This window comes from Sitophilus oryzae, unplaced genomic scaffold (genome assembly GCF_002938485.1).
Source record: "Sitophilus oryzae breed Bouriz unplaced genomic scaffold, Soryzae_2.0 scaffold_177_pilon_pilon, whole genome shotgun sequence".
Classification (NCBI taxonomy): Eukaryota; Metazoa; Arthropoda; class Insecta; order Coleoptera; family Curculionidae; genus Sitophilus; species Sitophilus oryzae.
In genome coordinates, this window is record NW_022146479.1 from 4,139,893 (window position 1) to 4,155,933 (window position 16,041).

At 31.7% G+C, this 16,041-nt stretch overlaps 3 protein-coding genes across 5 annotated transcripts; 1 reads left to right on the plus strand and 2 right to left on the minus strand.

Moving 5' to 3' along the window:
• Positions 1 to 21: 21 nt before the first annotated feature.
• Positions 22 to 2,230, minus strand: LOC115882392 (m7GpppX diphosphatase-like). The gene is given in 5 exon segments (XM_030900445.1): positions 22 to 1,155; positions 1,158 to 1,350; positions 1,406 to 1,627; positions 1,684 to 1,829; positions 1,889 to 2,230. Coding segments are annotated over 5 exon segments (1,134 nt in total). The 5' UTR covers positions 2,217 to 2,230; the 3' UTR covers positions 22 to 910.
• Positions 2,231 to 4,755: 2,525 nt separating this feature from the next.
• LOC115882442 (peroxisomal biogenesis factor 3) lies at positions 4,756 to 6,461 on the plus strand. The gene is made up of 5 exons (XM_030900506.1): positions 4,756 to 5,084; positions 5,153 to 5,403; positions 5,460 to 5,666; positions 5,726 to 5,905; positions 5,958 to 6,461. Exons 1-5 carry the CDS (start codon positions 5,006 to 5,008, stop codon positions 6,276 to 6,278), a joined length of 1,038 nt encoding a protein of 345 aa, XP_030756366.1. The 5' UTR covers positions 4,756 to 5,005; the 3' UTR covers positions 6,279 to 6,461.
• A 63-nt stretch (positions 6,462 to 6,524) lies between these two features.
• LOC115882210 (suppressor of cytokine signaling 5) lies at positions 6,525 to 15,985 on the minus strand. Of its 3 annotated transcripts, none has more exons than XM_030900118.1 (7): positions 15,758 to 15,985; positions 14,683 to 14,962; positions 14,404 to 14,628; positions 14,161 to 14,347; positions 11,422 to 11,514; positions 11,105 to 11,283; positions 6,525 to 9,014 (listed from the first exon to the last, which is right to left on the minus strand). In XM_030900118.1, exons 2-7 carry the CDS (start codon positions 14,930 to 14,932, stop codon positions 8,536 to 8,538), a joined length of 1,413 nt encoding a protein of 470 aa, XP_030755978.1. In that variant the 5' UTR covers positions 14,933 to 14,962; positions 15,758 to 15,985; the 3' UTR covers positions 6,525 to 8,535. The 3 variants fall into 3 exon arrangements, with proteins under 3 accessions (XP_030755978.1, XP_030755975.1, XP_030755976.1); XM_030900115.1 differs by having other exon boundaries at positions 11,347 to 11,514; positions 15,758 to 15,984; XM_030900116.1 differs by lacking the exon at positions 15,758 to 15,985 and adding an exon at positions 15,236 to 15,309 and having other exon boundaries at positions 11,347 to 11,514.
• Positions 15,986 to 16,041: the final 56 nt, after the last annotated feature.

Consider the following 16,041-nt stretch of genomic DNA (forward strand, 5'->3'; position numbering starts at 1 on the left):
ACACAGTGACCTTAAAAAACATTTTTTTTTTTGGTTTCAACTTAACATTAAATAAGAAATAGAAAAATCGTTTGTTTTCGAAAACTCTACAGGAAAAATTTTGTTATACTTGTATAAATGCTGTAGCACTTCAAGCATCATAGGTTTTGAAATTTCTAGAATATCTACGTTTACCTCTGATTTCCACTGCAAGAGGATTGCATAATCTGAATTTTCGACGAATTTAAACAGAACTTTGGCAACAGATAAAAAATGTACACTACCTCCTTCGTATAGTGCTAGATTCAATTCTTTTTCCAAAATCCAAATAAGCAAGTGATTAGATTTTGTGTCCGAAATAGTATATTTTAAAATTGTCTTTACAGAATTGAACAAATTATTTTGTAAAACACCCTTAATAGATATAAAAACATCCTGTAATGGATCCGTTTGAATTTTGCCATTTTTACTTAGAAAATACATGGTATTTAGCCAGAATTTTAAAGTATTTTGTTTATAAATTACGCCCAACCATGCTAAACAAAATTTACATACAACTACATTATCTTTTTCTCTAATATTTTGAATATTTTCTTTACATAGATGTATAAAACAATTTGAATAAAAAATGTCAGATTTATTTGGTTCTATGGTAAAAATTTATTTGTATTCTATGGTAATGGTAAGACTCTTTCAAAAGTTATTACATTATTATTTAAATTATTTTCACAACTCTTACATTTGACCATATAATTGAGATTTTTTTCAAAAAAATATCTATTTTTCAAAACAATACTGGAAGAAGAACCATTTTTTTGAAGGACCTCAGATTTAAAACTACCCCTATCAGAAGAATTGGTAAAAAATACAAGATATATTATTTTCTGAAATTTTTAAAGATGATAAAGTTGAAGGAATAGCTTTAAATCTCTTAAAATCTACCAAAAAATGTTGTTTTTTTTTTAATTTCAAAATTATCCTCAAACAAATTTACTTTAAAATTTCCTGAATAGTTTTTAGCAAGTTTAATAAAAAGATTGGCGCTTTGCAACTTAGGTCGATACTCTATAAATCCTGACTCAATCATCCTGTTTTTCTCTTGTTTCTTTAAAATACCTTCCTTACTTAGTTTCAAGAATAATTTATCATTTTCTCGAACAACATAGGGTATAGTGGCTTTTTATAATAGTCAGGGACCAATTTTATATTGTTTATCACTGTAGTAAGCATATGAGCTCTTTCTGCCAGTATACCTGGAGCTTCATGTTTGAGGTAGGTAAAATGTACGTGAAGATGATAAAAAGAGGGTTGATAATGGAAATAAATCCTCAACTGTGAACTATCTAGTCCGTATTTTGACTCAATAGCATTCTAAAAAAACAAAACAATTACTTACGCAAGAAACAGACATTAATACTTTACTCACAATTCCTTTTTCCTTTATATTTTCAAGCAATGGGATATGTTCAGCACTTAAATCTCGAACAGACTTAATATCTCTATTGTTACATATAGCCAGGAAGTATAAAGTATCAATTTCACCATTCCATTTCAGATCAGGTACCATAACAAAGCCATTTATTGGGTCTGGATCTTCGACAAGGATTCTGTCTGATTCAGAAACGTGCTCCAAAATATTGTAAACCCACTTTAAGAGAAAAAAAAAATGAAATTTTATCTATAAAAAAAAAGAGAAAAGCTTACTGTTAGATCAAATTTTTCTTCTAGGAGATGGGGCAACACAAACTTGTTATAGATATCCGGTGTCTCATCCACCATGTACGTATTCTGAGACGAATATTTAATAATGTGCTTCTCTGTAGCAGGATGAATAATAGTTGTTTTAATACCTAAAAGAATTCTAAGGTTAGAAATTATTCCTTTGAAATAAATACGGGTTTAACTTTACTATTTAGCTCGACAACAGGGAAATATTTATAATTTCCGTAGATATCGTTGTGAAAAACTTTCTCTAGCTGGCCGTTATCCGTAAAATTCGATAAACCATCTGCGGAGAACGCGGTCTTTTCTAAAATAACAACGGCTTCTCCCACTTTCGATTCGAAGTTTCCTCTTAAACTGACCGTTTTTCTGTTTGTGTTGTTATGTAAAACGCTCGAGATTTTAAAGTCTGATAAGTCTTTTATATTTTCGTGAAGAGTTTCTCCATTCGTTGTATCTAATTTTAATTTCTTTGCTGGAATCACTTCCGAATTCTCAATCGTCACACTAGCCATGTTTGTTTTGAAGATAAATCGGCTGAAGTTAGTTACTAAATTTTACCAAGGTCGTGCAAGGAACATTTTTATATATGATTCTTATAGTAGTATTTTAGTTTAACGGCCTGAGCTGCCAGGGCTATTCGGCCAAGTATAATTCTTTTGCCAAGGTTTTTCAGGGAACATTTTTATATTTCATTCTTCTTCTAGCTAGTTAAACAAAAAGATTTCAGTTAACGTCTCCTTTTTGCTGCCAGGGGGTACTTGGGTAATGATGTGGATCCGGTGGCTGACCTTGACACGAATTTTTGCTGCATATAGTCACAGACACTACGCAGGCGCACATCTTTGATGTTGCCAGATTGCAAGTTATTTTGGAATTATTTTCAGTAGAAAACAAATATGTGCATTTCAGTGTTTTTTTGTCAATATATGCCGTATGATCGAAAAAACGGCGTCCAGTTGGCTGGGAAATGACGCGACGATTGAGGACATTTCCCATATAAAATGACAGCGATCTTCATTTCATAGTCATCGCTGACGCTATTTTTTTTCAATCATAGTACGCCGGTATATTATTTATATTATTATTTTAATATTTCGCATAACACGTGAACGCTTATTATGTATTTTCATAGTCAATAAAATTAAACAGAAATAAAACTCTAGTTTCCCATAATTAATCTAATTGCTCTAGATTATTATGCTACGTTTAAAAAGTCCTTCATTAAAAATTCGGATGTGTTCAAGTTTTTATTTTTTTTTTAATTCTTAATTGCTGTAGCTCCATGTCATGTTCATAATAGTTTTTTTTTAACATTCCATCAAAACTACGGAGGCTTTAAAAGGCCTTTTAGCCTCCGTAATTAAAATTGTAGAATCAGCTTCAGCAACATTAACAGTTACCTTGTTTAATTCTGCTATACATATATTGCATTAATTTTTTGCTACCTTCGGTAGCAATCTATTCTTACACCTAATGTATGTGATTTTCTTAGCATATATGATTTATAAACCATATTTTTCGTAATGGAAGGATGGAATAGGATATGCAAAATTAAGATATTTTAGCATTTATTTTCCAGACAAAGCATAATATTGTATTAAGATTAAGACATAACAAATATTATAAGCAAGATCTTAATATAAATCACAAACTAAGTCTTAATTTGGTCTTGTAGTCTTGTATAAACATAGATATATATATAAAACTAATAATATCAAAACTCAACCTTCACCATATTGTCAAGATTTGGCATTTTAGGAAACAAGAAATTACAGTAAATTAATAAAAGAATATCAAAGTACACGATATTAAATACTGTAATGTATTCTACGACATAAACTATCTCCCTTCTAAAGAGAAAAAGAGAAAACATAAAACTTATTCAGCTTATTTTAGTCTTATCAACACACTCTTCGATAAAATATTTGTCTAAAATTGCTATTAATCCACTAACTTGATATTTTTAAGAAATTATGATACAAACATTATAATCAAAGTAGGTAAAATGTCACCTCTATCTCCCATTGACGTGTATTGTTCTATAAGACTCGTCATGGTAGTACTTTAATACATATAACCAAAACTATTGTTGCCTGTAAATAACTAGAAATTAAATAACTTGGATGTAATAAATAATGTGTCATATTGATGATACAAAATCATTCTAATAAGTTTAAAACCATTAAGAAAAAATCCGTAAATGATAATTTTTAATTCTAATGTAAATATATAAATACAGACGTTATTATTATTACAATTTTATATACTCATAATACTTTCATTTCACAATCTTCATTTTTCTTCTTACCTTAATTTTGGATATCACGATAAGTCTCAAATTATAAAGTTAATTATAGAATTTGTATTATTACTGATTAACACTCAAAAAAAAATTGAACTGCAAAGAATTCGAAAATAAACTGTAATTTGGCATCATCGACGATGTGCGCTTGCGTAGTATCGATGATCAAATGCAGCAAATATGGGCTTCAAAGTCAGCCACCGGATCCACACCTTTACAGGGTTCGGAAAACTACATGTTACTTTTAAAAACTACATAAACTACATTACATGTAGTTAATGTAGTTTATGTAGAGGATGTAGTTTATGTAACCTATGTATGTAACTTTCAAATGTCAAAGGTTTGAGGTGAGGTTATAATAAATTGAAGCTTTAAAAACACATTATGTATTTAAGAAAACAGAAGAAATATGGCTTTAAATATAATATTTACATCATATTATCTCTATTACACCTCATACAAAGGAAAACTATTCATAATATCAATACATAGTTTATTAACGTAGTTTTCATGTAGTTAATGAACGGGAAAAAACGTAGTTTTTGAAGAAAAACTACACGTATTTAATCAGGTAAATTACGTCTTAGTTAACTACTTCCGAACCCTGCACATTTACCGTTACTTGACTACATGGCTCCGCGTTTTTTCAACGCCCACCAGCCAGCACTATTCATATATGATCACTGATCACCATCCAACAAACATATATGATCCAACAAACCAAACCAAAGTTAGCCTCTTTATTGTTATGACGCACGATGTCATTTTGATTAAAATATTCCTTTATATATGATTAAAATCACAAATTAAAATTAAAAATGTCTAAGTCGGGTTTGGTTGTTATTAAAAAACTATAAACTTTAAAAACTCGATTTTAAAACCTTTACATGCGTTTTTTACATAAGATATCTGAAATAATGGTAATACGAGTTCAAGCTGGGATAACGAGTATTAAGAATAAGCAGTAAGCTAAAATATTAACGAAAAACTTCTAATAAAATGTCGGTGTTTTCTAAAATTAAAGACTTCATGAACAGACACCAGAGGAAATTTCTTATTGGAGGAATTTTTATAGCCGGTAAATATATACCAAAAACATTATTTCATAAGCTTTCTTAAAATATTAATTAATGTGTCTTTTTTTAGGTTCTGTTTTTGCAGTTCGATATGTAGAGAATTTTATGAGAGAATGGCAGAAAAAGGAAGCAATCGAATTTATCGAAAGAGCTCGCAAACAAAACCATTTTGAAGCCATAAACAACACTTGTGGTGAAACTACCTTAAATATATCTGCATCACTACTAGACAAGATGTATGAAACTGTAAATACAGAAAATCTTATCCTTACACTTAAGAGTAATCCCAAAAATAAAGTGGAACTATGGAACCAGCTAAAAGTATTCTAACATGATATAATCTTTGATTCTTTTCTTTTTAAATATCTGATTTTTAGAATCAAGTTTTTATTCAAGCTGCCTGTATTATATATTCTTTGGTGATACTAGTCGTTCTGCTAAAATTACAGTTAAACATTGTTGGAAGTTATTTATATAAAGACCCTACCAGTATTCCCTTTGATATGCAAGAAAGTTATTTATCACTTTCACAGCATTTTATCAATGTAGGTGTTAAGAAATTAGCTAATACTATAGAGAACAAGGTTGGTAATTTTTCATATGTGTTAAAAAAGTGATTTCTTACGTACATTCAATTTTAAAGGTGTCCAGCATTACAGAAAATGTAGAATTAGGTAAAAAAATGAAACTAAGCGACCTGGAAACAATTTTTTGGTCTTTGCAAGGCAGTTTAGACTCAGATGAAGAAGGGCCAGTATGTAATTTAAAGTCTTTTATTTTTGAGAGGGACGTCCCTACTTCAGATGATTTGCTAAGTTCTATGGTAACATTTTTTTTTTTCGATTATACAGTATTTCTAATAATTTTCTTTTTAGTTAAAAGACACTGTAGATCTTCTGGAAAGCGAAGAAGTAAAATATGTGGTTGTTCACCTAACAAACAGGGGATTCATGCTGTTGTCTGATCAGCTTTCTGAATTTTTTGATCAAAGCGAACCAAAAATCAAAGAATTGCCAAGGGCGGCAACACAATTTAATAATCCCTTGATGAATAAAAAACCTCTAGCCAAATTAATACCGATTTTAAATGGTCTATTGTCTAGAACATCGTTGCCACAGAATCTCCTTCAAGATTTAAGGACAAACGAGAAATTACAAACATTGTGTGCAAATGTTTATGAAAGTTTACTGGTATAAAAAAGGATAAGAATGTGTAAATATGGAAAATATATTTTTTTTAAACTGGTTTGTGAAAGGATATAAAGGTTATATTAGACTTATTTTAGTGAGATGGTGAAAAGAAATAGTTTTACAATTATTAGTTTATAGACTTTTTATAAGAAGGTTTAAATATGAAGTTGTTAATAAATCATCAAAAGCTCAAATTTAGTTTTTAATTTTTTCATGGATCACCCTATATTAAATTTATAAAAAAAACACCGCTTTTTTTCTAAAATCTTTATATTTACACAATTCTGCTAAACAATCGTAACAAAATTTGGACAAATCATTTTGCGTTAATAAAACTAATGTGATTATCGAATATCATATCTATCAATTTTTGAGTTTCCTATAATTTAAATGATATTAGAATGAAAAAATACTGAGGTAAATTATATATATTTTTTTATTTTATACAATTAATACTAGACTGTCTGTTTTTTTAAATAAACTTTTTTTGTTATTTGGAAATACTGTCAATTTTTAAACAATTTTCAGCAAGCATAATTTGAAAAATGAAAAATACAGGGTGACAACAAAATTGTTAGACAGACCTCCATTTCCTGTATATAGTATTTATTACACAATATATACCAATTTTTTTCTCAATTCCGATATTTCAATTACGCAATTACAAAAAAAAATAAGTTTCACAATCGATGGTGTTATAATTAAAAGTATACTACTATCAAACTTTCTAAAAAAAAATAGTTCTCTTATTTAAATAATAATATTCTGTCATTGCACTTGTGAATACAGTTGAAAAAACGATTTATTTTTGGCACTTTTTCAATCATATGCTCATCACTTTTCGAGTATTTTAACAATATAAATCTAAGAATATCTGGCTTATTTGCGACAAAAAAGTACATTTTTCGTTTTTTTTATTAAATTTTTCTAATAAAAAAAATAGTTTTTCCTAAAAAATAAAGATGAATAATTTATATTTATACCTATTAATGTAAATATCAGGTTGTTGCAAATAAGATGTATTTAAATAAAATTAAACAAACGTTTAAATGAGTCAGGTACAAAGTCAAAGTACAAAGTATTATTTAACTTGTTTCCAAAATTTGAAGTAATTATTTAAACGATTTAGATTTAATCTTCAACAAGTTAAATTGTAAAAAATACCTATCCAGCGACCACTAACTCATTTTTAAGTTAATATATGTACCTATTTAAATCCTTTTTTTTGCATCAAACTACAATTTTTTATAATGCAGATATTAAAGCTATTAAAAAAATCAGTAATTTTACTTCTGTTTAATTTAAAAGCCCCTAGTATAACAAAGTTTTTTAGTGATAAATTACGTCAAAGAAAGGTCTGTAAAGGCCTAAATTGAATAAATAAATATACGGGTTTATTCTTCTAGGATGCCAAATTTTTTTTCGCATATTTGTTTATTTAATCCAAAAAAAACATTAAATACACCAGAGTGATGTAAATGAACTCGCCATTTAAAAAAATAAAGATATGTATTCACTAAAGCGATATATTATAGGGAAAATATCTATTTAGTTCAATGTAATTTCAAAAATCCAGTATTCTTGTGAGTTATGCACAATTTCATAAATTTATGTTGCTTGTCTTTGTCAAAAAATATAGAGAGTGTTCTATATAAAATAAGCCAAATGACAGCCAGTTCCGATTAAACCGGAAGTGACAGAAAGTGAAGGATATTTTAAAAACGAACACTTAGAAATCGAAAAATCCTCCAACTTTCATATGTAATCAATGAATAAAGAATAAAAGGATGAATAGAAGGGTGGACCCTGTACCTACGGGCCCCCATGTTGTTACGCCTATGCATGTCCGACGTGAACCAAAGGCTGTCATCACTGTCATCAGAGGTTTTCCAATATGGCGACTTCCGTCCCCGTTTCTTCTGTAGGTGAAATATAGAAAGCCTCCTTCCTTTTTATTCTTTATTCGATGTATGTAATTAATATCATCACAAACTTTTAATTTTCCAGTTCAGTAGTGCGAAATGCCCTATTTTAAGATTTAAAACACATCGAGACAGAACATAACCTACAAGAACTGATAAACGTCAAAATTACCGTAAAATATCTTCGCTTTAGTGAATAAATACCGTATGATCGAAAAAAAAAACGGCGTCCAGTTGGCTTGGAAATGACGCCGTTTTTATTCGATCATATGGTACCTTCTCAATATATATATTCAACTAAACCCAAAATGCAGACAGTACACCAACCCACCTCCTCCTAATCAAGGCGGCATGTTCCTCAACTCCAACCACTGCACGTCATCGTCGAACCTCTCCACCCTCACTTTCTGCCTATAGTGGTACTCCTTCAAGTACGTCTTCAGTGTCTTGGGCAATTGCAGATGGTTAATGTTGTCGTATGTCAACTTGTTCACGATGGTGGCCCTGGCCAGGTGCTGCAATGAAAAGGTGAAGTTCCTGTGGAGGGGCCACGTGAGCATCGGCTCGAAGAACATGCAGCTGCTCGGGTCCTTGTAGTGCTCGATGAGGCCGCAGACCGTGTCCGAGGTGAAAACGCCCGGGTCGTGCGAGTCGAAGCTGAAGCGATGGTTCCACTGTTCGATGCGCGCGTGCAGGGACCGGTTGTACTTGCGGAACGAGACGCTGAACAAGAACTCCTCTTGGGCGGAGTCTCGCAGGAGGAAGGTGCCCTCGGGCTTGCCTTCGAGTAGGCGTTCCGCTTCGTATCGGTCCATTTTGCCTGGCAACGAAATGAAAAACGAATAAAATACATTATTTTGTCGCATATTAGGTTGCAACATATTAGGTATCATCTGTCCAAAGAGAAGATCCCTGAGAGTCACAGTAGTGAAGCTAATAGCTTCGTTCCAACGACGCGACGGAGAGAACCGTACTCGGTACGGTAACGCTTCTGCGCAGTGGAGAAAAAGCGTTCCAACCACGAGAGAATCGTTTAGTGAACGATAACTTTTGAGTTCCAACAGGAGTTGTCACCGTGTCTGCTTTGTTTCGTAGCTACAGGGTGTTAGTCTTAATATTTTTTCGATTTTTTATAATTTTCTTCCAAGTACTTTTAGCGTTTCCAATGAAACTTTGAGGGTAAAAGTTACTATAAATGAGACATATTTAAAAGCTAAAAAAATGTCGACATATTCAACAGGGACGTGCATATGGGTTATCACTGGAATATTTTTCCTAAAAAAGCCTGTATGCCACTGACTTTTTCTCTTGTTAGCGAAATAGTGTAAGCAGTTTAATGCCGATTAAAAGTTGTCTGTTGATATTTTGTCGATTTCGGCCTCATTGATGAGATAAACGCAATTTTATTAATTTGTCTTGATCCAAGTCTAATAACAACCTTTAAAAAATATTAATATCATTTACTTGCGAAAGTTTTAAATAAGTACTCATTGATACCTCATCAAAAAATATGGAAAAAGTTCCTATAAACATGGGTATGGAAATGCATAGTTTTAGAGTTACAGGATGTTAAAACTTTTTAAAATTAGGTTTTTTTAAAATCCTTAAATACCATTATTTTTTTATTTAAAATTGCTGTACGTAGGTTATACTAATAATTACAACTAATATTTAATAATAAGGTAAAATATATAACTTACTAATTTTATTTTATTAATTGCAGTTAATTGTGATTAATAAAATTGCGTTTTTATCTCATCAAGGAGGCCGAATTCGACAATATATCAAGAGATATCTTTTAATTGGCATTAAACGGCCTACACAATTTTGATATCAAAAGAAAAAAGTGGCGCAAGTTTTTCTTGAAAAATATTCCAATGATAACCCATATGCACGTCCCTGATGAATTTATCGACACTTTTTTAGCATTAAAATATGTAGCACTTGTAGTAACATTTACTCTCAAAATTTTATTTGAGTCACTAAAAGTACTTGGAAAAAAATTATAATGTAGCTATGCAACAAAGCAGAATCGGACGTAGTATATTGATATGAAAAATAAATCTTATTTTTACGTGACGAGTCTCCCCACGAGAGATGGCACATGTTTTTTGAAACACCCTGTATAAATTTTGACTTTATTATCTGTGAAATCTACATATTTTTCTAAGTAAAAAAAAAATTTTTTAATACAACTATAGTGTTCAACGTTGAAAAGGAATACATACTTCATAATCATGGCTTGTTTTCGTCCCGACACTTTCAAACCAAGGTTAAAAATTGAACGTAAACGGCGAAGTAACTTTTAATCAATATTGAATTGCATTTTTCAGCACAGTTTAATTATTTCTTAAATATCAGAAACGTATAGTTGGACAATTTCAAAATACAGTTAGCCAAAAATTAACAAAAGAATATGGAGCATGATAATCTCTCCTATAAAGGTAAATTTTGCCTTTTAAATTTATAAAGACGTGACTACTACTTTCAAATGAATTATATTATATACAATAATATATATAACATTTATCGGAATAAAACTAGTTTATGAAACCGTAATATATTTCTCATTATCAAAATTTATTAGGAGCACGTAAACAAACTTATTTTTATTTGTTTTGAGATACTTATTCAATAATTAAAATTAGAAAACTTTCAAATTAAATACATTTTTTTCTCATCTCATTCTGATTTGTCTCACTATTAAGATTAATCGTATTATTTATATTTGTTACTTAAAGAAACGTGACATCTGAAAGCATTGAAGAAAAGATCAAAGCGGGACAAGTCAGTTTTTGGATAAAATGGTAAAAGCCAAAAAAACATTATCAGAAATTAATAGTTCGTCAATATTATGAAATTTTAGTGGTTTTTAAGTGGTGTGTTAGTGTGTTGAGTTACTTAACTTACCCCAATAAAAGCTACAATTCGTAATATTGAGTAAATCTGGCACCAGACAGTGTATAAAATCGACCTGAGTATGACAACCCGTAATAGTATCCAAAGGACAAGACCTCAAGGTGACGTGATTCTGGAACAGCGCTCTCAAAGACTCCACGTTCAAATCGGGAGGACACACCAACTGCAATCTAGCAAAAAAAAATAGAATAAAAACATTTTACATTATACAATCAATTAGAAAGGTTCAGAACCTTCTTGGTGGTGCTTGCGACTGTCCATTTTCCGATTCAGAATCCGAACAGAGCAGCTGGAGTCTCCTCACTGACCTGAAATTAGCTGGGGGATCCACACCTTGTTCTATTTCTCTCGCTCGAGCTATTCGGGCAGCCTCATCGCAATCTTCATGTACCATTCTCATCCTAAAAACAATATTATACACAATGAATAAAAAATACAAGGACGTGTAACGCGCATATACGGGCTGGAGAACAACATACGTGATGTAAAATCAAATACGTTTAAATAAAAATATACGACGGCCTCCCCATAAGAGCAATGAGAGGATTTACGTCCCAGTATTGAAGGAGGACAGAAAATCGAGTCCAATGGTTTCAAGACATAGGTTCATCCTTGTTTAGTCAAACCTCCTACAACACAAGGATAGACTTATGTAGGAAATGCATTGAAATTCTATAGCCATCCTTCAACATCGGGACAGGAATTTAAGCGGTACCCTCCGTATACTTTATTTTAAACGTATTTGTGTAAAATTATAGAACGCCATTTTTTTGATGCCAAACAAAGAAGGCGTCACCTGGTACAAATTTTAGCGATTTTTAATAGTTATATCACAGATTAGGTATCCTCTAAGTATACAGATAAAAATCTTGTCCCTAATTCGTGGTACGAAAATTGTTTTTTATGACGATGTGCAAACGAGTCAAATTTCCTGTGCGCAAAAATAAACTCGCGTAAAATAACAATAAACAGAGTAATAGAGAGATATCGCTAAACCGAATAGCGTGCATGGACGTTAATAAGGCCAGGTGTTATTTCCTTTACGTGAGGTGGTATTAACCACAGGTATTAACTCTCTTCATTTATAGTTATCGGATCGGAAAGAATTCTGATCACGTCGCGTCCGCTATTTAAACTTAACCTAACTTTGAATTTAAAACTTTGAAATTGTTTTATTTACTAGTATTTTAAAACTAAAGGGCTAAAGTGCTGTATTGTTCAACGTCTGCCAGTGGGTTTAGGGCAACAAGCAACAAATTCTCTTAGAAGGGCTAAGTCGTCATCTGCTGTAAACCTAAGACTCTTACGAGGGGTTGGAATTACATGTACATTTTCTTGGCAGTCGCTGGCAGTCATTGGCAGTCTTATGGCAGTCGCCTATAATAATTACATGGCAGTCATAGGCAGTCTTTTCATAGTCACTGGCAGTCGCTTAGAAGTGGAAGGATATTTTGGCAGTACGTGTACATTTTTTACCCAAGTGAGACACCCCTCGGACTCTTTATAGGTTCTTTAGTATTGGAAGAGGTGGAATCCATATTTTGGGCCATATTTATTTAATTAAAACTAATCCCAGCTACTTAAATATCAAATTACCTAATAAAACTAAAGCAATAATTCAAAACATCTCAAACATAACCTAAAATAAAAGATCTCGCCGGCCGGCTCCGGTTGTCAAATACCCGCATATGCCAATTTAAGCAATTTATAAACGTTATCAGAGGTTATTTAGAAAAATTACGTCAGGCGGTAACGTTATTAGCGGGTGTTGCGTTAAAAATTGACTCGCGCATATCGTAACCATGATAAGGTACGCGTAAATACTGGATGACGCTATTCGGTTTTCCGATATCTCTCTAATAACTGTGCCGGTCAGGCGCTGTGCACAATTTTAGAGGCCATAAGTGGGCGTGCTATGTGCGCAAACTAGTCACCTAACTAGTGCCCGATTCCGAAAATTGGAACCACGAAAAACAATAAAGAAAAAACAAAGATTATAATCTGTGGTTGTATATAGTGGCTAGTGACCTTTGTATAAACTTTATTACAATGGTGATTTGTCGAAGTGTAAAAGCCGCAGCGAGAAGAAAGTGCCAGGAATTACATTTCTAAGTAAATAAACAAACAGTTAATTTCCTGCACTCCACCTTTTTAGTTTTTTTTTATTGAATTTTGTACAATTTATTTGTACAATATTTGCTACATTGGGCACAATAGACCATACTAGTTTTGTGAACGTTTTAATAACTTTTCTTTAAATAATTTGCATTACACCACCCAAAAAGCAGCATCCACCATATGCGTAGAAAAAAAAACTTCTTATCAAAATGTTAAATAAATAATAACTAAAAATTATTTATAACTAAATGTCTAATAATTTGTAACAGTAAGTATTAAATTAAATTTTGATCCCATTTACAAACTAATTTTCAGAGCTAAAAAATTGAATAATTCATTAAAAACCATAGAATAATTTATAACATTATTTGTGAAACAAGTAGAATTGCAATTTCCATTTAATTCTGCCCTATTTATTATTTATATAATATTTTTATATTAACTGTCTGGCACAGCACTGGCCAAATAGTTTTGGTGTCAACTGGTAACAATTTGGTTTCTAGTGTTATAAGCGTGGAATTCACTCACAGATATGCCCGGCAAATCTACCCGGCGGGCATGTATGTGATTTTGAATTCACCCACGGATATGCCTGGCAGATTTACTTGGCGGGAACTGTATTTTGGGCCCACACTTTCCGGACAATTTCAGTTGATGATTCACTGACACTGCCGGCTGCGCGGCTGCCTGGCGCCTGGCCCCACAACTTACATTCACTTGCCGATGTGCCTCTGCCCGGTCTGCGAAATGAGCCGAGAAGGCCGGGCGGCGGGCAGGCAGATCGTGCCCACACGCATGAAATACACTCACAGATCTAACTGCCGGGTGTCCCGCCGGGTAGATCTGCCGGGCATATCTGTGAGTGAATTCCACGCTATAGGTCCATGTATTTCCATTGATTTTACACAGTAAAATAAAAATAAACATACCATTGTCCATCTATAAATGGCGCGCTTATGACAATACTAGATGGAGTGCCATTGCCGGACATTGCAGTACTGTAAATTCCTCTAATACCTTCAGCCTGTTCGATATGAACCTGAGGAATTTCAGGTTCATTTCTAACAGGTTCTTCGCGGATTGTCTCGCTAGTCGCACTATTTGTACTGATACCATCTAAAAATCCATATAAATTAATAATTTTTATCTATTTACAACAATAAATACAAGACCTTCTGATGAAGAGGTATTGTTGGTTTCTTCTTGAAAAGTTTTCGTTTCTAAATCAGTATCAGGTATAGAAGAGGCATTTACATCACTGAATCTATTGAAACAACTGCATTTACAACAGTTTGAACTTTCCTGAGTACTGGAAGAAGATTTGTGAGTTTTTCTACCTGTACAGCTTAGTTTTAGACTCCATTTTTGAGATTTCTTGATAGAACTTGTCGAAGCGCCTTTAAATTAATAACAATTAACATAAAAATAATCAAAAAAAATTATATTATTACCACAAGAATTAAGAGAGTTTTGAGATGATTTCTTGTTTCTTCTCTTATTGAAATGTAGGGCTTTTGCTCTGCCAAATAGGCTAATTTTGCTTCTTTTCTCTTTTGAAGTTTGGGGAGATTCAGAATTGCTGCTATCGCTTTCCAAGGACGTGTCCAAGTTTTCGCAGGAGCACTTTTCATGCTTTTTATTGTGCTCCATGTGTATAGAAAATATAGTAAGTAGATCAGGTACGAAAAAATAAAGCACCATGTGATTTACATCCTAAATCCTAATTTGAGCCTGAAAAATATACCCAAACAAAATAAAAACAAGAACACAACTTCGAGATACCTCTATCCATTTATTAATGAAATAAATTTTGAATAGACAGCATAATATTTTATCAATTGAAATACTATAAATTGAAAATAATGATGTAGGACCTCTTATCTTGTTTATAAAGACTGTAGTTAACTAACCGACAAAGGAATAAAGAGATAAAAATAATTTTAAACTATTAATATGCAACTGTGATTAAACAAAATAAAATTATCTGACTAATGTTGCTCTTACTTCTTATTTTTCAACAGTTAAATGCTTCAATTGATCGTTTTATTGCATTCAATTGAAGATTATCTCAAGAGAAATGAATCAGCATTGGCTAAACAAATATATCACAAACAAGTTTCAACTTGTTGATTACTTAAGGAGATAAAAATAAACCACCAACAGGGAATATTACTAATAAAACAAGAAATATGAAAATTTAAGAATCTATAATTATTAATATACAAAGTTCAAAACAACCTTAACAACAAAAATTAATCAATAATCTAAAAGGACGGTGGTCATCAGTTTTATACATGTTTTATATCATTTTTAGAAAATTTTACTTTATAATCAAAGCTAATTTATTCATAGAGCGAGGTAAACAAAAAAAATTCTAAAATGTGTCAAAGAACTAATCAAACATATTGTTCGCAAAATATCATGTTTGGGAATACCAGTTTTTATTTTAAATTGGAATTTAATAAAATTGCTTTCAGCTAAATAATTTCTAACATCAAAACAATTACGTCAGAGACACACACATACCTTAAGGTGGGCTGGGCTATCTCAAGTCTTTAGTCAACAATAATCGTCAACTCAAAATTACGGATTTGATGACAACGGCTCGCACTATATTTGTTTATATAAACCACAAATAAATTAATAAAAACCCAAATTAAGACAATAAATAAACAAAATTTGTTAATTTAACACGGCAACCTTTCACTACGTCAGAAACACAGGTCAGAAACGCGACAAAAAAATTGACACTTTGTTCCACAAATTTTGTTCCATGACATTTGAAATGATATTTGTTCTTTGGAAAAAAT